At 37.1% G+C, this 25164-nt stretch overlaps 1 protein-coding gene across 4 annotated transcripts in view; it reads right to left on the reverse strand.

The window, feature by feature from the left end:
• Positions 1–25164, reverse strand: part of LOC149822528 (GPCR-type G protein COLD1) — a 163938-nt gene that overhangs the window by 106430 nt on the left and 32344 nt on the right. For all 4 annotated transcript variants that reach the window (XM_089981615.1, XM_089981612.1, XM_089981613.1 and 1 more), the window contains exon 5: positions 13671–13800. In XM_089981615.1, coding sequence (XP_089837741.1) covers positions 13671–13800 — 130 coding nt within the window. The remainder of the gene's footprint in view (positions 1–13670; positions 13801–25164) is intronic.

Genomic DNA, 25164 nt, shown 5'->3' on the forward strand with positions numbered 1-25164 from the left:
CTTTTTTTGAAGTCTTTTATAGGCCCTATAGGGGAGGACGACCCCCCCCCCTTCTCTAACCCATCTAAAAGGGCTCGAGAGAGAGAACGCTAATGAAAATAAAACTCTTTTATATGAGTTTTCCAAAAAATTTAAAACTCTTCAAGTTTGACTTTTTAAAATTTTGTAAAAAAAAGAACTCTTAGTCTCTCAAATCCTCTTGAACTCTTCCATAGGTGTTTAAAGGCTCTTGTAGAGTCCTAAACAAACCCCAAAATAAATTTTTGGAATTTCATTAAATTAATTAATTAATTATTTAATATTAAATTATAAATAAATTTCCAAAAGTTTCTAAAAATTACCAAATTAATGTGGGAGGCTTCTTAACATAAATAAACCCCAATTTAAAGGTTTTTGATGAATTTAAAGTTAGAAAAATCGTTGGGCATGGATTTGGATTTGGATCTGAATCCAAATCCATCTCCAAGATCCAAATGGGTTCTGAACTGGATCAAATCCAGATTAATATGGGCCTTGGATAGAGTCCAAATCCATATTAATTTGGATCAAATCCATCAGATCTGATCCGATCCAAGTCTGGATCCGAACCGACAAACTGCTCAATTTTTGAAAAAATATGATTTTCGGGCCAACTGTAGCTTGAATCGAGAAAAATAAAATATCGTTACGCTCAGAATTCTGAGACGCATCCAATGACATATTACATGAATATCAAATTCGGAATTTCACCCAAAACTAGCTCGAATTTTGCTCGAATTTCGTTTGAATTTAAAGGTCGAAAATAAAACTTTTTCTCACGTTTTAAGTGGCTCGTTTAAACCTAGTTGATGAGAACTAGGCCAAGCCCAGACTCAAAAGCATCGATCAAAAATCGAGGCTCAAACGATTTTTCTCCCAGACTTAGCCAATGTTTTGAAAAAAAATCTGGAAATGACTAAGTATGAAAATACGTGATATTACAACTACTTTGGTTCAAGAAGAACTAACTCTTCCCATAATTCCGACAAGCCATTGTAGTATTCTCTAATACTCTTGTCTCCTTGAACCATATTTCTAACTTTGATTTGTATATTGCACACATGTGCAATATCTTTAAGAAAATACATTCTCTTAAGGTAATCTCATGCATCATTTGCATGCTCAAACTTTGCAAGGCTTGAACATTTCTTTATGTCAATGCCTGTTATGAGCAAAGACATGATCTTGGATGTCTCATTCTCCATTCCTTCCACCTTTTTTCGTAAGTGGAGATGGCTTTAATTCTTTTTACCTCCGTGAGAGGTATTTTTTTCTCTCCATCTTTTGTAAGGATTAGGGTAGGTTCCAAATTGGTCTCATCTACTAATCCCCATAATCCTTTTCCCCATATAAGATGCTTCATGATTGAAGCCCATGTGACATACTTGGAATCGTTGAGTTTGATGAGCTTAATGATGATATTATCATTGTCATCCATTTTTACAATTTTGGGAAGGAAGAGATAAAGAGGAGAAGAAAGAGGGCAAATGCAAAAAAAGAGATAAAGAAGAGGATACCCTACCATAAATGGTGAGTATAAGTATTCCTCCAAGCTTTCAAACTTCCACACGATCCTTTCAAAATCTTGAATGGCATGCTTTCCGATGCACCAAAAGAACTTAGCTTGATTACTTCAACCAAGAGCTCCGATACCATGTAAGAAGATGCAACCCACAATCCAAATCCTCAAATGATTTTCACAAAAGATCACTCACAAGAACCATAAAAGTTCATAAGCAAAGCTCACTCACAAGAACAAATAAGGTTCATACACAAACACCACCCAAGAGAGAATACAAATCAAAATGAAAAAAATATAATTTCATTCAAGTGGGATATAACCCACAACCAAAGAGAGTACATTACAATGGGGTTAGGACCCATATTTATAGGGCTAATAAAGAAGAGGGAGAGGGAGAGGGAGAGGGAGTCGTGTTAAGATGTTATATCTTTTATTGCATTTTCCTGGGTTTGGATTTGGGTCTGATGTGGATCCGAGACCCAAACGTGTTGTGTAATTGGTTGTATAATCAAGGGTTGTTTAGTCCTTTGTATGATAGCCCTAATTAGAGGCGATATTATATATTAAACAGATTCATGCCGGGGCGGTTGCTGCAGCCTTTGAGATCCGAACCACTCAGCGTGTTTTCCATCATCGCTACCACTTCCGCATATCCAAACCGGCCTCGAATCAAGTATGCTCACGATCTTGCTGCTCTAACATGGTATCAGAGCAAGGTTCGTGATTGGGCGTAATTAGTTTGTGTGTAATCAGTTTGTGTGTTCCTTCATGATTGGGTGTGATCTATCTGCATCTCTCTGCGTGTTCCGGCATGATCAAATCAGTTTGGGTGTGATCTATCTGCATCTTGAGACCTGCGATGATCAATAATTAGATCTACAACGAGGTTTTCCATATTGGGTTATTCTTTTCTTGCTTTCCTTTAGTTCTTATTATTTGTATCGTTCTTGTCAGAATGGTTATATTTTGATCACGAATCTAAACATTCTCTGGATCGTGAATATTTTTGTTGTCTGATTCTTTCTTGGTTGCTATTTTATGTGTCACATATCTGACCAAAAATGTCATTTTCTGTATAACAAGCCTGATTTTCTTTTTTTTGTCTGCTCATTGTTAGAATTTCTGTGTTGTTTCATGTGTCGTTAATTTATCTATTTCTGGTTTGGCTCTATCTATGCTGGTATCGTGAATTGATTTCTTAATATATGTGTCGTAGATCTGTTTCAAACTGTTACGTCATGAAAATTCTGGTTCTATTTTCTCCTTACTTTTGCAGTCTTCCTCATTCTTGAGTTTATTTTAGCATTCTGAGTCATCATTTTTTGTTGTTTTGTTTCTTAACAGCAATCTTCTTCATTCTTTTCTCAACAGCAGTTTGCCATCATCCTTGATTTTATTTTCAGCATTTTTTGTCATTACCTTTTCTGTAGTCATATTCTGCACTTCTTCGCATGGATACTAATGTTCCACAACCCATGCTATCCTCTAGTTTCCTGCCTCAACTTGTCTCTGAGAAACTGAATAACAGTAATTTTCTGACTTGGAAAAGGTAGATTATCCCCTTTATTAAAAGTCATGATCTATCTGGCCATCCTGATGGATCAATTAAAATGCCATCAGAGTTTATCATGCATGAGCAGAGAGACGACAAAGGGGCAGTGAATGTGGTCTATATCAGAAATCCTGAATGTGTCATGGGTTAAAAGGGACCAATCATTTGTTGCCTACCTCACTTATACCCTGTCACAAGAAGTCCTCGTTGGAATCACGGACGACTGTTCAGCCAAAGAGTTATGGGATCCAGAGTTAAGACATATTCTCAAATTTCAAAATCCAGAGTTATATATTTGAAGAAAGAATTTCAAAGCCTCAAGAAGGGATCCTCAAGTATTATGGAATATTTGAATAAACCAGTTAGCTCTGGTTGGCGACACTGTTTCGGATCGTGACAAAGTCCAACAGACACTAGCTGACCTGGGAGATGAGTATCATGTTATCTCCACTATGTTGCAGTGCTTTCCTATTCTCCCATCTTTTGAAGATCTCAGGCCACGATTACTTCAGTTTGAGATGAATCTCAAGCATGACACAGGAAACTTTGGGTAGTTATATGCCTCTCATGAGGTGTTGTTTACGGAGACAAATAGGGGAAGAGGAATAGGAGGTTACCGAGGAGGCGGTTGTGGCCGTGAAAGAGTTGAAATTCAACAAGGTAGAGGTATTTTACCTTTTCCTAATGCTTCAAATACCGACAGTGTTAATATTGGGGGCAGAAGGGTCCCGATCTGTTTTATATGGAGAAAGTCTAGGCATGTAAAAGCTAATTGTTATCATAAAGATGATCCCAACTATAATGCAGAGGACAACTCCACTTATCATAAAGGCAATCAAGTTAAACCAACTATGAACCAGTCAATTGTTGGAGGAGAGAGAACTATTGGTGATCTGAATGCATTGCTTGCAACCCTAAAATCTCTAAATCTAAAACAGGATGATCAAGAAATTTGGTATGTTAATTCTGGAGCAGCTAGTCACATCACTGGAGATGCAGGTAAACTTTCTAGTCCCATTATATATTCTGGAAAGGGCAGTATTGTCACGGGAGACGATACTAAACATCCCATCACTTATATTGGAAATGTCTTTGTTCCCTCTTCTAAGTCTAAGTCTATTAAACTTTTTGATGTCCTTTGTGCACCCAATATCAAGAAAAATCTAGAGTCTGTTTCTAAACTTGTTGATGATATTAATTCCTGCGTTGTTTTCACTCCTTCTGTGTATATGAAGAATCTTCGCATGAAAACAACGTGCGCCGAAGGGGAGCGACGTAGGAACTTGTACATCTTCAAGGAAAATCCACTGCAAAAGTGTTTTTTCTCATCATCAACTTCGACTCCTGAGAAGTCCCTTGCTTTCGCCATCAATCTTGTCAATAATGTCAATCTTTGGCACAGTCGGTTGGGTCATTGTAGTCATAAATTTATTGAAAATCTTGTATCTTATAAGTTGATTCCATAGACAAGCTTGAGTCATGGTTTAAATAAGACACTGTGTTCCATTTGTCAGGTTTGCAAGAGTCATGTAATTCCTTTTTATTTCATAAATGAAAGAGCTTTGAAACCTTTTGAGATTGTGCACTCTGATGTTTGGAGTCCTGCTCCAGAAAAATCCTTTTCTGGAAGTAGATATTATGTTATATTTGTTGATGACTATTCTTGTTATTCCTGGATATTTTTTCTGAAACAAAAGTCTGAAGTTTTTTATATCTTTCGCAAGTTTCATGCCTATGTCAAAAATCAATTTTCCTCAATTATTCTTAATTTCCAAAGTGATGAAGGTGGAGAGTATGTCTCCAATGACTTCATTGAATTTCTGCAACTGAATGGAATTGTTCGAAGGGTGGTGTGTCCTCACACCCCTCAACAAAATGGACTTGCAGAATGAAAACGTCGACACATTGCAGAAAATGCCCTTACTATGATGCATGCTTGTGATTTGGGATTGTGGACAAAAGCCTTTCATTCTGCAATTTATGTAATAAATTGACTTCCCATGAAAGCTCTGAACAAACGATTCCCGTACTTCATGTTATATGGTAAACATCTTGATTATGCACTTTTGAAGTGTTTTAGTTGCATTTGTCATGTTCATATTGATAAGGCTCAACGAAATAAGTTTGGGAACAAAGCTAGTATTTGCAAATTCGGTGGATATGCCGATTGTTATAAAGGGTATCGATGTTATGAGATTGCCACCAGAACCATTCGCATATCGCGAATTATTATTTTTTATGAGAACGGCTTTCAACATAAAGACAACACCAATGTGCTTCAAGATCGACAATCCAAGATTGAATATTATCAACCTTGGCTCAGTGCAGAATTATTTTCACACGCCAAAAAGGAGGCTACTGTTCCTGCTAAATCAGATACAGCAGGAATTGATGATAAAGACAAGACAAATGAGCAAACACACAGAGGTACAAGTTTACACCAGAGGTACGAGATCTCATTTTATGCCTCAAGAATCAGAACAGAAAGAATTCATGACGACAGATGATAACTCCATAACCTTGAGAAGGTCAACACGAATACGTCATCCTGTAGAGAAGTGAATCAGTTATGAAAATTTTAGTGCCGATCATTAAGCTTTTCTTGCCGCCATAGAAGCCCAAGAAGAACCCAAACATTTTTATCAAGCTTATCAACATAAGAGATGGATTGATGCGATGAATAAAGAGATGGAAGCACTGCATAAATGTCAAACATGGGAAATAGTTTGAAGTCCTTTGAATAAGAATGTTGTTGGATCCAAATGGGTTTATAAAATAAAGTATAGGCCCGACGGCAGTGTAGAGAGATACAAAGCACGACTCGTGGCAAAAGGATTTACTCAAGAGCATGGATTGGATTATGATGAAACTTTTAGTCCTATGATAAAAATGGGTACCATTCGCATTGTTATGTCTTTAGCTATTGATTATGGCTGGATACTTAACCAGATGGATGTTAAGAACGTCTTTCTTCATGATAACCTGAAAGAAGAAGTGTATATGGAACAACCAGAAGATTATACTCAAGGTGATCCAAATGGTTATGTATGTAGATTACAAAAATCCATTTATGGATTAAAGCAAGCTTCACGATCATGGCTTGAAAGTTTTCCCCAAGAAATTCAGAGGCATGGATTTGTTCATTCATATCTTGATTGTTTCCTATTCATCTAAAAAAAAGAGAAGAGTGTATAACATTGCTCCCTATATATGTTGATGACATGATAATCACAAGGAACTCAAAAGAACGCATTCAAAAGATCAAAAGGTTACTTAGCAGCAGGTTTCAAATGAAAGATCTTGAAGAGTTAAAGTACTTCCTTGGTATTGAAGTTGATAGACAAGAGGAGAAGTTAACGATGACTCAACACAAATATACCATTGACCTTCTTGCTACATGCGGGATGAAGGACTGCAAACCAGTGGCCACGCCATCTCCCATCTACCAAAAGTTAAGTAGTATGGATGGAGACATATATGAAAATGCCACCAATTATTGGAGCATGGTCGGTATGCTTCAATATTTGACCTTCACTAGGCCAGACATAGTTTATGTTGTGAATCAAGTGTCTCAGTTCATGCACGAACCAAAAAATGTATATATGGAGGCAGTCAAAAGGATCTTGAGGTATTTGAAAGGTATAATAAGAAACGGCTTAATATATGAGAAAAGAAGCCAAAATTATGATACATTAATGTTAATGGCATATTCAAATGTAGATTGGGATAAAGATCCAGATGAAAGAAGGTCAGTAACCGGTTATTATGTTTTTTTTTTAAGAAACTTAGTTTCATGGAGCAATAAAAAGCAAAGGGTTGTTGCCAAATCTAGCACAGAAGCGGAATATCGTGCTATGGCTTCTGTCACATCCGAATTAACCTGGATTAGACATCTTTTGGTTGAACTAGGAGAATTTTTACCAAAATCTATTTTATTATGCGATAATCAAAGTGCTATAAAGATCTCACTGAATCCTATACATTGTTGAGAAATTGTACGGGGTAGTCTCATAATTATTTAATAGTTTGGGTATATTGTATTTCCTTATTATAGCTAAGGGTATTTTTGTACATGTTTATCTTTTTCCTAATCTCTCTATTTAATGGAGATTAGACCTAATGGAATGGAATGACTCTCTCTCTCTCTCTCTCTCTCTCTCTCTCTCTCCCTTTTCTGATTTGCGTAAAACCCTTGTGGTCCACAGCATGGTATCAAAGCGGGACGCGGTTCTGAGCATCTGACTGTATCAACACACCTGTGGATCGGCTCTTGCGTGCGCAGCATCTGACCTAATATGTTCGGCTCTAGCGTGCGCAACATCTGACTGTATCAACCCACCTGTGGATCGGCTCCTGCGTGCGCAACATCTGACCTAATCTGTCGTCTTCTTTTTGGGGTCTCGTGTGTTCAGCAGAAACGCAGATCTGAACACAGCATCTACAGGATCTGATCTGACGTCTCCCTTCTCCAGCAGAAACGCAGATTAGATGGTGATCGTTGTCAACGTCTACAACTTGTGGAAGTCGAGTTAGTTGTGCGTGGAAGGAGCAGGCAAAACGATCGATCCAAACTGCAGTCTGGATCGGGTTCTTCATATGGTGATCCAACCGTGTTGGATGTGATTTCAAAGTGAGTCAATGGGGGTAGAGTGGATGTTGAATAAGTCTCCAGTTTCAAGCATGAATCAGAGGCATAGTCGTGGTGGATGTGTAGTCGTGGTATGCATCTCTATCGTAGTCGTGGTATATATCTCTATCGTGGTGGATGTATAGTCGTGGTATGCAGCCTATTGTAGTCGTGGTATACAGCCTGTTGTGGTCGTGGTATGCAGCATATCGCAGTCCTTTGTTGAGTCGGTTGTTGTGTATCTCAGATTTCATCGGTGAAATCAAAACTTGATATAGTTGGTTTCATAGTTGGTTGTTGCTGTGTATCAGATTCAAACTTTCAGCAGGCTGTGTTCAGGTGTGATTGTTATTGCGTTTTGAATCAAGTCAAATTCAGTATCCCATGGCTGAAACACATAATTCAGATATGAAGTCTGAAACAGTGGCTGATTATAAAGCCTTTGCAAACCCTTTTTCGTATGGATCATTGGTAAAATTGGATGAGACCAACTATGCTAGATGGTCTCGTACATTCATGATGTCTGTATCAGGGCATCGTAGAAAACATATTTTGTTGGAAAATGAGCCCAAAGATAAAACTGGAAAATATGCTACATGGGAAGAGGACAATGATATTGTTATGTTATGGATTATGAATAGTGTGCAACCTCACATAGCCAATGGGCTTATTTATTACACCTCTGCAAAACAAATGTGGGATAATTTACAAGATACTTACTCTCTAGAAACTAATGTTAGTCGGATTCTTCAAGTAGAGCAAGAGATTTATAAATTGCAACAAGGAGAGCAAACTCTAGCCCAGTACTATGCCTCTGTGAAGCCAGACTTTGAGAGGCTAAACGCACATAGACCACTGTGTTGTGACAAACAGAAACTACATCAGGAGCACACCATGGTTGCACGGTTTCTTACAGGATTGTCATCTGAATTCTCAGTTGCTAAAGTTCAGATGTTGACAGGCTCAGATGTTCCCACTCTTGCTGAGGCATATAATCGATTAAGTAGGCTTGCCATGTCCCTTCCTTCTTCCCAATCGGAATCACAATCTTCTGCACTGTCTGTTTCTTATAGTCGAGGTTGAGGTTTTATTCCTAATACTTGAGGTCGTGGGCGTGGTCGAAGCATAGGAGGACGAAGCAAGCTCCAGTGTACCTACTGCGGGAGATTTGGGCATCTAGAAGATAGATGCTTTGACAAGAATGGAAGACCTCCTGGACCTTCAGCTAAAGTTGTTCCTATGGCTCAAGTTGCTAAACCCGAGTCTTCCGTTGTTCCTCCTAGTGATTCAGTTACTCTTACTCGTGCTGAGTATGATGATTTGATGACACATCATTCCTCTGTTGCTGATGTTGCATGTTCTGCAGGTGATGGATTAAATTCCCAAGGTAGTCGGTGGATTATTGATTCAGGGGCATCTAGGCATTTGTGTGGAAATGAATGTGATTTTTCATCTTTGAATAGTGTTGCTAACCATAAAAAGGTAGTTCTTGCCGATGGAAGTTCTTCTTCCATTGTGGGCCATGGGAATATCTTCATTTCTCCTACTCTTCAGTTATCAAATGTTCTCCATGTCCCTTCATTCCCTCAAAATTTGTTATCTGTTAGTCGTGTTGCAAAAGAATTGAATTGTAGAGTAATATTTGATCCTACGTGTTGCACTTTTTAGGACTTGCTGACGGGGAAGACGATTGGTGGAGGCCATGAGGAAGGTGGAGTCTATTATCTACACTAACCTGTTGGCTCGGTTCATTCGGCAGTTGAGTCATCCTCTAGTCCGCTGCTTTGGGATCATCGTCTTGGTCATCTTCCGTTACTCAAATTGCGTAGAGTTATTCCTCATATCTCGCCGTCCTCTACTCTGATGTGTGAAGCATGTCAGCTTGGGAAGCATCATAGGAGTTCATTTCCGTCTAGTCAGAGTCCTTCAAGTCAAAATTTATTTGATCTTCTTCATGTGGATGTTTGGGGTCCAAGTAGAATTCTTAGTCGTTCTAAGTGTCGTTATTATTTAGTCATTGTAGATGATTTTTCCAGATTATCTTGGGTATTCTTGTTAAAAGATAGGGCTGAAGCCCCCATTATTCTTAAATCCTTGATTATTGAAATAAAAACTCAGTTTAATTCTTGCATCAAAGTTGTTCGCACTGACAATGCTCTTGAATTCAAATCCTCTGACTTATTACAATTTTACAAAAATCTTGAGATCCAACCTCAGACTTCTTGTCCTCATACCTCGCAACAGAATGGAGTAGCGGAGCGCAGGCATCGGCACATTTTAAATGTTGCCCGTTGCCTCATGATTCAGTCTAATATGCCCACGTCTTACTGGGGAGATGCAGTTCTAATTGCGGGATACCTAATAAATCGTATGCCTTCAACCTCTGTGGGGGATCGTATTCCCATTCAAATTCTTAGTCCTGAAGCTCCATTGTTCCCTATCTCTCCAAAGGTGTTTGGTTGTGTGTGCTTCGTTCATAAACTTGATCCCAACCAAGATAAATTGTCACCCAAATCTATAAAATGTGTTTTTGTTGGGTACCCCAAACATCAAAAAGGATAGCGTTGTTATGATCCCATTTCACAGAGAGAGTATGTCAGTGTGGATGTTTCATTTTTTGAGTCTATCTCATATTTTTCTAGTACCTCTCCAAGATTACATGCTAGCCAAGGTGACTCCTTTCCTCTTCCCGTCCCTCCAGTTCCGCTGGAATCCGTCAGTCTTGAGCCTCTTGTTCCAAGCCCAGTTCCATCACGTTACAAAAATCCTCCTGTGGTGTACACACATCGAGCTCCACCCAACTCTGTGCCTTTGCCGTCTACTTCTCCAGAGGTAAGTGTTCCTGACTCTACTGACGAGCCTATTGTTGATGATGATTTACCTATTGCTCTTCGAAAAGGAAAAAGGCAGTGTACTCTTCATCCTATTTCTCAGTTTGTTTCTGAAGCCAGACTCGGTGCAACTGTGAAGAATTTTGTATTAGCCTTATCTGTTACTTCAATTCCTCTCAATCATAATCAAGCTCTTCTGGATCCCAAATGGGTGAAGGTCATGCAGGATAAAATGGATGCTCTGCTTTCTCAAAGAACATGGGACTTAGTTGATCCTCCACATGAGGTTGATATTGTTGGTTGTAAATGGGTCTATACTATTAAGTATAATTCAGATGGATCGATTGAAAGGTTTAAAGCCCGACTGGTTGCAAAAGGGTATACTCAGACTTATGGGGTGGACTTCTTTGAAACTTTTTCTCTCGTTGCTCGTCTTGGGACTATTCGTCTTGTTTTGTCTGTCGTCGTGCACCATGGTTGGTTTCTCTGTCAGCTTGATGTGAAAAATGCCTTTCTATATGGTGACTTGGAAGAGACAGTTTACATGCAGCAACCTCTAGGGTTCGAGATTCAGGGGAAGTGTCGGAAGGTTTGCAAGTTGAACAAGGCAATCTATGGTCTCAAGCAGAGTCCTCGTGCGTGGTTCTCCAAGCTGGCTGAGGTAATGACAGCATTTGGGTTTGTTCGATCTGCCTCAGATCATTCTCTTTTTATTAAAAAGACTGGTACAAAGATTGTGGTTATGGTAGTATATGTTGATGATATTATAATCACAGGTAGCAGCGAAAAAGACATCTCTGAAACCAACTCCCACTTGCAGAAACACTTTGTAACTAAGGATCTGGGACAACTCAGATACTTTTGGGCATAGAGGTTGCAAGGAGTAAAGAAGGATTGGTTTTGTCACAACGAAAATATGTATTGGACTTACTAAAGGAGACAGGAATGTTAGGTACCAAACCTGCAAGGATCCCTATGGATCCTAAGGCTCACCTGTTTGATGAAAAATCAGAGTATGTGGAAAATAGCAGTTATCGTTCCTTAGTTGGCAAGCTATTATATGTGACTGTAACTAGACCAGATATATCTTTAGCCGTGAGCAAGAGATGATCTGGGTTAAATCTATGTTGACTGATCTCCATGTAAAAGTCTCATTACCTATGGAGATGATCTGTGATAATAGAGTTGCTACTTATATTGCTAATAACCCAGTGTTTCATGAGAGGACAAAGCACATTGAAGTGGATTGTCACTTTGTACGTGACTTGGTACAAACTGGGATCATTTGTACCAAGCACATCTCTTCAGAAAACCAAATTGTTGATGTTTTCACAAAATCCCTAGCGAGCTCAAGTTTTTCAAAGTGTTGTGACAAGCTGAACATCATTGATATATATGCTCCAACTTGAGGGGGAGTGTTGAGAAACTGTACGGGGTAGTCTCGTAATTATTTAATAGTTTGGGTATATCGTATTTCCTCATTATAGCTAAGGGTATTTTTGTACATGTTTATCTTTTTCCTAATCTCTCTATTTAATGGAGATTAGACCTAATGGAATGGAACGATTCTCTCTCTCTCTCTCTCTCTCTCTCTCTCTCTCTCTCTCTCTCTCTCTCTCTCTCTCTCCCTTTTCTGATTTGCGTAAAACCCTTTTGGTCCACAACAATGGAAGGACAAAGCATATTGAAATAGACCAGCATTTCATCAGGCAGAAGATTGAGGATCAAGAAATAGAAGCCAGATATATTGGAACGAAGAATCAAATGGAAAATTTGTTTACTAAAGGGCTGCCAGTCAAAAAAAATTGGTTTCTTAAAGGCAAGATGAGCATGATTCAAATGCATGCTCATCTTGAGGGAGGTTGTTAAGATGTTATATCTTTTATTGCATTGTCCCAAGTTTGGATTTGGGTCTGATGTGGATCCGAGACCCAAACGTGTTGTGTAATTGGTTGTATAATCAAGGGTTGCTTAGTCCTTTGTATGATAGCCCTAATTAGAGGTTGTATTATATATTAAACAGATTCACGCCTAAGCGGTTGCTGCAGCCTTTGAGATCAAAGTCACTCGGTGTGTTTTCCATCATTGATGCCACTTCCGCAGATCCAAACCGGCCTCGAAACAGGAACGCCCACGATCTTGCTGCTCTAACAAGTCGTTGGGCTCCCAACGGCTCTATTTAGAGCCGTTGGGAGTCCAATGACTCTCTTAGTGCCTTATGCTTTTTTACTCAGTCAAAAGGCATAAAGCCTATTACATATCCAAAAATAAAAAAAAACTAACTAAACTATGAAACTAAACTAAAAATATAAGATTACATATGATAGAGGTATATTACATATGAGATTAGCTATGAGATTACAATTTTAACATAGTGGATCGTAGATCATGTAGTATTTATGATGTTGTTTGCATACTTTATATGTTTAGTTGTTCTAACAGGGTTATACTTGTCATTCAAACTACAAGAAGGTACCTAACATAAACCCACATAACAGCATTTTGTTCATGAACACTAACATAGAAGATATATATTTCACATCCAGCCCTAGCCTATTGTTGGATGTTTTATTGGCCCCAAATCTTTTACTCTCTTATCTTATCTTCTCTTCTCTTGGCCCCAAATCTTTTATTCCCTTTTCACTTATCTTCTCTTTTCTATTCTTCTATTATAGGGCATGTATTCCCAGGCTGATTCTTACATAAGAAATCCTGGAAATAAAATAGATAGCAGTAGGTATAATATCAGCCAAGAACTAACAAAAACCAAATCTGGTTAGCAGAAGCATCTGTACAGTCACCACCCATAACAATTCTGTTTGACTAAATTAACCTACCAGTGCAACGTGTCAGCCATGCAAGGTTTTCATATTAAATTAAGTAAATTCAATGTCAACAACAATTTTCATGTCATTTAAGTAATAGGATCAAAGATATTCCAATAACACAAAAATGAATAATAAAAGATGGCTCATACTGCTGACTTCATTTTCAAAGGAAGTCACATTCAAATAAGGCAATTCTGAGGTCTACATTGAGGTCAGTCAACATCAACAACTAGGGACAGGATAGCAGACATAAACCATAACATTGAGAAAGAAACGTAATACAAAATGATACCTCTTGTGAACCTTGAATCCGTTCCATCTCCTTTTGAGAAAGAATAATTTTCTTTTTCTTTATGATACATGTTTCTATGGATTGCATCAATTGCCGTTCTAGTGTCTTTATATCCGCTTCCTCAATCTCCCTAAAATAACCATATAGATCAATTAGAAAGTGCCGGAAAAAAAACACATTGAACCATAAAGTGCCCAACCAGATCTATAATGATATAGTTCAGTGACACATGGTTCCTATAATAACAAGGTTTTATAAGGTGAAAGGCAAAGCAAGACTCAATCATGTCAGTTGTCAAACAATGATATCGTCTAATAAGTAAATTCTCAATCTAACAGGTTCACATCGAGCTAAAAGCTAACAATTAAGAAATCTTATTTGCTTACAAATAGATTCAAGCTCAATCAAGTGATTTAAATGAAAACTGATGCAACACAAGGGAATGCCTATAAGATTCCTAAAATGGATGCCCACAAGCTAGAATGAAGCAAAAGAAAAAAAAACAAAGACTACAACTCAATGTCAGTTGTAATTGTGTTTTTATTTGCCACCAAAATTACCAGAATCGTCATAGAGACTATTCTACCAGTGTTTCAGCAGTATGCAAGGTAGTCAAAAAGTGCCAGCTAATGCTAGGCATTATAAAGCCTAGAAGCATGAACGAATACATCAATTTGTTAAAAAGCAAAATCCAAAAAATGAAAATCTGATTATTCAACAATGATTACAATCTTTTAACATTATCAGGCAAAAATGTAATGTGTTACTTTCAATCACCCCCTTATTGGTGCCTGTACCAAGGTTGCCTTATCTAGGCATGCTTTTAACATACAACTTGATGGCTAAGATACTGTGGCTCTATCAACCAAACTATAATATTCAAAATCTGATCCAACAATATATTGACTGAAAAAATAAGTCAATGAACAACTTATCCTCTAATAGCCGCCCCGTTGAATAGGAGGGCGAAGGGATTTCATCAGTTGTTCAGTAGTTTTTAAATATGCAATTTTGCAGCTTCTTTCCCTGTAGTCACCTATGATCAGATGCACAAATATCTTCAACTTCAAAAATTTTCACCATATGAAAAGATTTATAAAGTTACACCTGATTATCTTAGGCTGAGAATTTTTTGGTACAGATGTTTTGTGCTCACTCACAAAAATGATAAATTATCTATCAAAGTTATCGCATGTGTATTTTTGGGCTATGGAGAAAGTCAAAAGGGATTTAGGTGTTATGATATAGAAAACAACAAACTATATATCTCTAGAAATGTTACTTTTTTGGAACAAGAAAATGGATTTGATACTAATATATCAAAAAATGAGGATAAATACAATTTTTTAGAGATTGACTTGAAAACAATGACACGTCAAGTATAGATATTGAAAATTTAATTAGCAATGAATCTCAGTCTAACATCCAGTGTAATGAATTGCAGATCACCCAAAAGTTATCCAATACCAAAGAAGAAAAGATAATGAATCACTAAATCCTTAGAAAAATATTCAAATATAGAAGAACAAAAAACTACAACTATTAGGCACTTAGAAAGAATACATAGAGATCCAGATAGGTTTGTGTCATATGAATCATTTGATCCTCATTATTGAGCTTGTTTAGCAAAAAAAATTTGTATTTGAACCTACTACATATAATTAAGCAAAAGATTATCCTACATGGAAAGATGCTACGAATGAAGAGATTAGAGCCCTAAAAAAATCCAAAACTTGGGAACTATCAGACATACTAATCAATACGAAAACAATAGGTTGTACAAGGGTCTTTAAGGTTAAAACTAAAAGTGATAGAACCCTAGAAAGACATAAAGCTAGGTTAGTAGCTAATGGATACGCTCAAGAATATGAAATTGACTTCGATGAAACATTTGCTCTCATAGGCAAAATGACCATTGTTCGAATTCTTATAGTTGTAGTTGTTGTTAAGAAATAGCTAATTTATCAAATGAACGTTAAAAAAACATTTTTAAATGGTGAACTAAAAGAAGTATATATGGATCTACCTCCTAAATATGATTGTTAAAATACAATGTATATATTTGTATACCTAACTGATATGAGTATATTTGTACAATATATGTATATCAGGGGTATTTTGGTCATAATGAGATGTAATACAGCACAGTCCAATAAGGATTGTTGAGTCTTTTTTGTTTTTTATTTTTCTATTTTTTTGTAGTCAGTCAAATATGATTGTTAGAGTGGCAGTCCAACTAGTCGTTGGTGTAATATCGTGTATTTTCATACTTAGTCATTTTTCATATTTTTTCGAAAATTTGGCTAAGTCTGGGAGAAAAATCGTTTGAACCTCGATATTAGACCAATGCTTTTGAGGCTGGGCTTGGCTCAGGTCTCATCAACTAGGTCTAAACGAGCCACTTAAAACGTGAGAAAAAATTTAATTTTCGACTTTTAAATTCAAGCAAAATTTGAGTTATTTTCGGGCGAGTTTCAAAAGCAAAATTCGAGTTATATATCGTTGGATGCGTCTCGAAATTCTGAGCGCAACGATATTTTATTTTCCATGATTTGCGCTACGGTTGGTCCGAAAATCGCATTTTTAAAAAATTGAGTAGTTTGTCGGTTTGGATCCGGATTTGGATTGGACCGGATATGACGGATTTGATCCGAATTAAAATGGATTTGGACTCTATCCAAGACACATATTAGTTTGGATTTGATCCAGATAATAATCCAATTTCGTTTTGGATATGGATTTGGATTTTGGATCTGAATCCAAATCAAAATCCATGTCCAATGAATATCTAGCTTTAAATTCAGTTTAAAGCTTTAAATTAAAGTTAGCTGGAGTTAAAAAGACTCCTAAAGTAATTAAACTATCTTTCAAATTTTGAAAATATTTAAAAAATATTAAATAATTAATATTTTTTATTAATTCTGAAATTTAATTTTTATGTTTGTTTAGGACTCCTAGATAGAGTCTTATTGAAGTTATGAAGGCTCTATAGAAGGTTTGAGAGACTTAGAGTTGTCTTGGAAAAAAAATTTAAAAGTCAACTATAGAATCCAAGATTTTCGGAAAACCAAGGGAGAGGTAGAGTCTCAAATGAAGTAGAGGCCCCCTCTCCAACCCATCTAGAAGGGGCTGGAGAAGGGGGGTCATCCTCCCCTATGGGGCCTATAAAAACTACAAAAAAAAAAAGAGAAAATGAGAAAGAGAAAGGAAAAAAAGAAAGAGGAGAGAGAGAAGAGGAGAACATTTTTTCTCCATCCATCCACGTTTTTTATCTTTCACCACTGTTTTTTGTTTATCTACATCTATGGTATGGGTTTCTTCTCTTGAATCAAGTGAAAATTTGATTATAGGTTGGATTCTCATGCAATATTTTGATGAAAATCCATGGAAAAAGAGTAAATATAAATGTTTACTAAAAAATACATGGAGGATGATTCATGGATCTTCCTCCATGATTGTATTCTTGATTTTTTTCATCTTTTCAATGAAATAAAATTATGTACATGCTAAAACAGAATTTTTATTGGTGGTAAGAGTGTTTATTTAGTAGTTGCTTTTAATGGATATTGATTTTCATGGATGGATCATGCTATGGACCGATTAGATGCATATAAAAATATGTTAAAACAATGTTGTTTGCATGTATTCTTAAATATGAATATGTATGCATGTTGACCATATGAATCGGTTGTGGTAACATACTCTTCACATGCATGTATTATTAAATTATGAGATCCCGTGGTCATTCACGCTTAAATGAGAATGTGATGCATGGGTTTAAAGTAATATTTTGATTGCCTATGCTTATTGATTTAGTGGTTGGTACATGCATGTAAACTGAATAAAACTATGCTTACTTAAAGTGGTGAAAGTTGCTTAATCATGTAGCTTGTATAGGCTTAGGCAAAAGCATGCATAATCAAAATTTAAATGGTTGTTTATACAGGTAAAAATAATTTTTTTTAACAGGGTGTACTGGCCTGGCGGGCAGCCTGCCAAGTAGGGCTCAGGTGGGTCAAAGCTTAGTTTTGACAGACCCAGCCAGCCGGCTGGACAAAGGCTGGTATGGCAGCCCAGGTCAGGTGCTGTCAGACCCTACCTAGCCCAGCCGATTGGCTGGGCAAGTGTTTCTGCAAAAAAAAAAGATATTTTTTTAAAAAAAAGCCCTAGCCGACTGCCACAGGCTTGGTTTTAGCCCCAGCCGACTGTCAGTCGGCTGGACTATGTTTAAAAAAAAAATTTAATGTTAAGACGTGAATGCATTTTTTGAAATTTATACACCCAAAGATCCTTAGTCTAAGATATTCAGTTGAGACTTTATAAATCTTTTCATATGGTGAAAGATTTTGAATTTTTGAGGAGGGCAACCTATTTATAAGATATAATGCAATAAGAGCTGCTCTCAAAAATATTTTGGAACGCTCTTAGATATAAGTAGGGTTTTAGTGGTTTCTATTATGTGTCGATACTTTCTTTCAGCTAAACTATTTTGCAGTAGTGTATTAATACATGACCTTTGATGAAGTATTTTATTTTCCCTTAGATATTACAGAAAGTCATTAGACATGTATTCACCCCTGAGTCAGAACGAAAATTAGATAAATTGGTCTTCAAAAGATTTGTCACTAACTTATGAAAATTTTTAAAATTCTCAAATACTTCATATTTATGTTTGAGAAAATATATCCAAGTAAAACGAAAGTAGTCATTTACAAAAATAACATAATAAGTATATTCTCCCTTATAACTAGGAGGCCCATGGGAATCTATCGCTCCCAAAAACATTTCACGTCACTTGAGGCTTTTACCACCTACCATTTCCAAGGTAAGCCACAATTGTATTATGTCATGTTTTCCATTAGATTTTTCAATTCATTCAATGTTGCTCTGTATATACAGACACTACGCTTATAAAGGCAGAAAATCACTTCAAGTTTATGTATAAGCATGATTCATTTAACAACTTGTACATAAGAAGAATTTCAATAAAATGATATTTCTTAATAATAATCACATGCTACACATTCATCAACATCCTCCATGACAACAAATGTTGCTCGAAGCTTGGCCATAGTCAGGCCAAAATAATTCATTTCATAAGCAACAATTTCAAGCATTTTAATTCAAGGCCTGTAGGGTTTCATTAAACCCTAATCTTATTATTGAACAACAATCTTTATAACAAGCATTCAAAGTACACTAACTTGAGTGGATGCTTGCAAACAAGATTTAATGTATGTAAATGGTTCAAAGCATGCTAACATGGATCAAGGTATGGATATTAATCTGAATTGATGCATTCAAACATAATTCACATCTATAATTCTAATACAAATATTCAAAATATATTTAACATTTTAAATTACAAGCTTTTGGTATAATAACTTATCTTGATTTTTACATAGTAACCGATATATATTGGATAATTTATAGATATTAGGGTGCCCTACTTTTTTATGCCACAAAACTTTGTCCAAATTTTTAACATTAAGGCAAAAAGTCTCTATGGGAATTTTCAACTTATCCAAGTAATACAAGTCTCCTTCTCTATGCCCTTCCCCAATCTACTTTCCAGACGGGAGATCATGTATTAAGCATTGGTTAGAAGTGAAGGATACTCTACATCCATGATTAGTGATTTCAGAAAAACAAAGCAAATTTAGATTTAGTTTTGAAACAATTCTTATTTTTTGAATACTAAAACTGGGAGATTTTTTAAAATTTCGAATTCCACTAATATGAAGAGAGGTTCCATCGGCAGTAAAAACATTTCTTTTACTAGTAGAGTTACTATAATTGAAAAATACAGATCCATCATAAGTCATATGAAACAAGGCACCCGAGTCTAAGAGCCAAGGAGTTATATCAGGATTAGAAGAGGAGGAGACAGCAACACCGGTCACGGATTGTCCTTTGAATAGAAGTTGTAATGGTTCCACAAGTTGAGAAAGAGCCGTTTTAAATTGATTTACTTGAAGATTCTTGATCAACTTGTGAAAGACCAAGTGAAGCAATGTAAAACCCGTAGCAAAGATAAAAAAAAATCTTCGAATCCAGGTTGAATCCGACCGGATCCAGATCCGTTTGAGCCCCATTGTTTTCTATTTAAACACAGGGGTGGGGTCCTCCTTTTATGCACAGGAGAACCCTCGGCTCTCCCTCTCTTCTCTCGTTGTTCTCTCCCTGAACCCCGCTCCCCTCTCGCAACTCTCTTCCCTCCCGCTATGTCTCTCCCCGACTTTCTCTCCCTCACTCACCCTCTTGTCTTCCTCCCTCGGCTTGCCGACGACCTCCTGTGAAGAATCCTTGCAAACAATCAAGTTTTCAAATAACTTGATACTTCAAATACTCAAGAAAATAAATGCACAGTGTTTATAAGCTTTACACCACAAAAGAAGTGCAATAAATGCACAGTGTTTATAAGCTTTACACCGCAAAAGAAGTGCAATAAATACACAGTGTTTATAAAGTTTACACCACAAAAGAAGTGCAATAAATGCTCAGTGTTTATAAGCTTAAAGTGTTTATAAGCTTAAGGAGACAACTTCTTACTGAAATACACACCTGAAATGAAAAGAGGCGGAAGCACCAATAGGGCAAAAGTCACTCTTTAAGAGTGACTACAAGAGCCAAGAACACAAACACCAAATGTGCACACACACAAAACTCAAAAATATAGAAAATGACTTAAAGTCATAAGTTGGATTTATTGAAGAAAGGAAGAGAAGGGTGTAAAAACCCATACATTTACAAGGGGGAACCTCCTCTTTATATAGAGGAGGAGAGCACTTTAGAAGGACCATAAAGGGGGCTCCCTTCTAGTCGTTGGGAGCCCCAACGGTCATAAATATGACTGTTGGGGCCCCAACGACTAGATGGGTGGGGCCCCTTTATGGTTCCAAAAAGCAAAAACAGAAAATAAAAAAGGAAAAAGAAAAAGGGGAAAAAAGAAAGAAAAGTAAAAAACAAAAAAGTACATATGGAATTACCAAAACACCCCTATCGGGTTTTTGGTTTATACAAAACAGGAAAAAGCTATATAATTATGTATATATACATATATACGTATATATACTTATATATATATATATATACTAATGTATATATATAAGTATATGTATATATATTTGTATATACATAATTTAACATGCCCCCTCAAACTTTACGTGGAAAAGACCGAAAGTTTGCCAAGAAGAAACATGAATCGTGGAGTTGGGAGCGCCTTGGTGAAGAAGTCAGCTAGTTGATACTCTGAAGTGACATATGGCAATGTGATGTGGTCCCTTTGAGATATTCGTCTCGAACATAATGGCAATCCATTTCGATATGCTTGGTCCGCTCATGAAAGGTGTGATTGCTGGCAATGTATATCGCACTCTTGTTATCACAACAGAGCTTGGTGGGAGTGGAAATGGGAACGCCCATGTCACCAAGAAGACTTCTGAGCCACACAATCTCCATAGTTGTCATCGCTATAGCCCGATATTCAGCTTCAGTAGATGATAAGGAGACCTGCTGCTTCTTGCATCTCCACGAGATGAGAGATTCACTTAAAAAAATGCAAAGACCCGTAATTGAGATCTGATCATTGGGATTTCCTCCCCAGTCAGCATCAGTAAAAGCAGTCAATTCCAGAGATGAGGAAGAGGATAAGAAGAGTCCCTTGGAGATGGTATTTTTGATATATCGCACAATTCTCATTACGGACGCCATATGAACCGTAGTAGGAGCGTGCTGAAATTGGCTCGTTGCATGAACCGCATGAGCTATGTCTGGACGTGTGATGGATAGATAGCTGAGAGATCCAATTAATTGACGGTAGGGGGTTGGATCTTCAAGAAGAACACCATCTTCAAGCCTTAGTTTCGCATTGATAACTTCAGGAGTCTCCACTTTCTTTTCATCAGATATTCCTGATTTGGTACAAATTTCTGCAGCTAACTTCATTTGAGTCTCCACTTTCTTTTTATCAGATAAGAGTTACTATAATTGAAAAATACAGATCCATCATAAGTCATATGAAACAAGGCACCCGAGTCTAAGAGCCAAGGAGTTATATCAGGATTAGAAGAGGAGGAGACAGCAACACCGGTCACGGATTGTCCTTTGAATAGAAGTTGTAATGGTTCCACAAGTTGAGAAAGAGCCGTTTTAAATTGATTTACTTGAAGATTCTTGATCAACTTGTGAAAGACCAAGTGAAGCAATGTAAAACCCGTAGCAAAGATAAAAAAAAATCTTCGAATCCAGGTTGAATCCGATCGGATCCAGATCCGTTTGAGCCCCATTGTTTTCTATTTAAACACAGGGGTGGGGTCCTCCTTTTATGCACAGGAGAACCCTCGGCTCTCCCTCTCTTCTCTCGTTGTTCTCTCCCTGAACCCCCGCTCCCCTCTCGCAACTCTCTTCCCTCCCGCTATGTCTCTCCCCGACTTTCTCTCCCTCACTCACCCTCTTGTCTTCCTCCCTCGGCTTGCCGACGACCTCCTGTGAAGAATCCTTGCAAACAATCAAGTTTTCAAATAACTTGATACTTCAAATACTCAAGAAAATAAATGCACAGTGTTTATAAGCTTTACACCACAAAAGAAGTGCAATAAATGCACAGTGTTTATAAGCTTTACACCGCAAAAGAAGTGCAATAAATACACAGTGTTTATAAAGTTTACACCACAAAAGAAGTGCAATAAATGCTCAGTGTTTATAAGCTTAAAGTGTTTATAAGCTTAAGGAGACAACTTCTTACTGAAATACACACCTGAAATGAAAAGAGGCGGAAGCACCAATAGGGCAAAAGTCACTCTTTAAGAGTGACTACAAGAGCCAAGAACACAAACACCAAATGTGCACACACACAAAACTCAAAAATATAGAAAATGACTTAAAGTCATAAGTTGGATTTATTGAAGAAAGGAAGAGAAGGGTGTAAAAACCCATACATTTACAAGGGGGAACCTCCTCTTTATATAGAGGAGGAGAGCACTTTAGAAGGACCATAAAGGGGGCTCCCTTTTAGTCGTTGGGAGCCCCAACGGTCATAAATATGACTGTTGGGGCCCCAACGACTAGATGGGTGGGGCCCCTTTATGGTTCCAAAAAGCAAAAACAGAAAATAAAAAAGGAAAAAGAAAAAGGGGAAAAAAGAAAGAAAAATAAAAAACAAAAAAGTACATATGGAATTACCAAAACACCCCTATCGGGTTTTTGGTTTATACAAAACAGGAAAAAGCTATATAATTATGTATATATACATATATACGTATATATACTTATATATATATATATACTAATGTATATATATATAAGTATATGTATATATATATTTGTATATACATAATTTAACAACACCTTCAATGGGCTCACATAGCCCTTATTTATAAGCACTTAAAGAGTCGTTGGGCTATTCCCAACGGCTCTTATTAGAGACGTTGGGAATCATCCCAACGTTTATCTTTTAAACAGTGTACAATAGTCAATGGCTGATTGTTCTGACTGTATACAGAAACATTATATAAAAAGAACAAAAAAAAATGGAAAAAATACAAAAATAAGAAAAATAAAAAGGAGGAATTACAATCATATTCAAAAACATGAATATGTGTAAAATGTAAAAATGACTAAAATACCCCTACTTTATATACATAAAATATATATATATATATAATACATTGTCTTATGAATTACAATTTAACACCCCCCCTCAAACTTAGGGCAAGATGACCGAAAGTTTGCCAAGGAGGAAATTGAACCGTGGAGTACACAAAGCTTTGGTGAAGAAATCTGCCAACTGATATTCTGAAGTTACATATGGAAGATCTATAACTCCTTTCAGATAAGCTTCCCGAACATAGTGACAGTTCATCTCAATGTGTTTAGTCCGCTCATGAAAAGTATGATTTTTGGCAATGTATATTGCACTCTTGTTATCACAGCATAGCTTGGTGGGCCCTTCTATTGAGATCCTCATGTCTTCTAATAACTGATGAATCCATACAATTTTCATGGTAGTAGTCGCCATGGCACGATATTCAGCTTCTGTTGAGGATAGAGACATTTTTGTTGCTTATTACATCTCTATGAAATCAGCGAGTCTCCTAAAAACACACAAAAACCACTCGTGGAGTGACGGTTATTTGGGTCACCTCCCCAGTCATAGTCAGTATAAGCAATTAATTTTAATTCAAAAGAAGAGGATAAAAATACTCCCTTGTTTAGTGTGCCTTTACTGTATCTCACAATCCGCAAGATGGTGTAATGAAGTGCCGGATGAAGTCTCCAAGAGCAAAACAAGAGAGCACGCACATACACAAATAGCCACTAATGGGCAAAAGAACAACACAACCACTTAAAGTGGTAAGGCACCCAAAAGAAGAGGAAAAATATATATTCCACTCAAAAGGCTTCAAAGAAGCATAGCTTACAATGGGGAGAAACCCCTTTATTTATAGACAAAAGAGGAGGCCTTGGAAGGGCTCCTAGAGGGACGTTGGAGCCCTTCCAACGGTCATAAATATGACCGTTGGAAGCTCCAACGTCTTCCTAGGTGGGGCCCATTCCAAGGTGGAAAAGAAAAAGAATAGAAAAAATAAAAAAGAAAGAAAAAAGGAAGTAAAAGAAAAAGGAGAAAAATTACAATATGCGATAAGAAGTAAAAAGACTGTTTTACCCCTATATGGGTCTATTTACAAAAGATATAAATATATATATATTTATATATGTAGATAGACACATAGACATATATATAATTAATATATATATGTGTATGTGTCGTAATCTATATATATAAATATATATATGTACAACATATTTTAACACCCCCCCTCAAACACACGGTGAGATCACCGAGAGTTTGCTAAGGAGAAAGAAGAAACGAGGCGATGGCAAAGCTTTGGTGAAGAAGTCCGCCAACTGGTACTCGGTTGGAACATAAGGCAATTGAATGGTGCCGCGTAGGAACTCATCACGAACATAATGGCAATCCATCTCAATGTGCTTTGTTCTTTCATGAAAAGTGTGATTGCTGGCAATGTAGATAGAGCTCTTGTTGTCGCAGCACAGCTTTGAGGGAGTTGAGAATGAGACTCCCATATCTTTAAGCAAACTTCTTACCCATACTATCTCCGTGGTGGTAGTGGCCATCGCACGATACTCTGCTTCAGTAGAAGAGAGTGAAACTTTCTGTTGCTTCTTACACCTCCAAGAGATAAGTGACTCTCCAAGAAACACACAATACCCTGTGGTAGAAATACGATCATCGGGGTTACCACCCCAATCAGAGTCAGTATAAGCAAGTAAAGTAAGAGGTGAAGAAGAGGGTAAGAATAATCCTTTTGTTATGGTGCCTTTCAGATATCTGATAATTCTCATGACAGCAGCCATGTGAATGGTGGAGGGAGCAGTCTGAAATTGACTTGCACTATGAACTGCATGAGAAATATCGGGCCTAGTGATGGATAAGTATGTGAGCGACCCAATCAATTGACGATAAGGTGTG

Source organism: Nuphar pumila, chromosome 11 (assembly GCF_984573655.1).
Source record: "Nuphar pumila chromosome 11, dmNupPumi1.hap1.1, whole genome shotgun sequence".
Classification (NCBI taxonomy): Eukaryota; Viridiplantae; Streptophyta; class Magnoliopsida; order Nymphaeales; family Nymphaeaceae; genus Nuphar; species Nuphar pumila.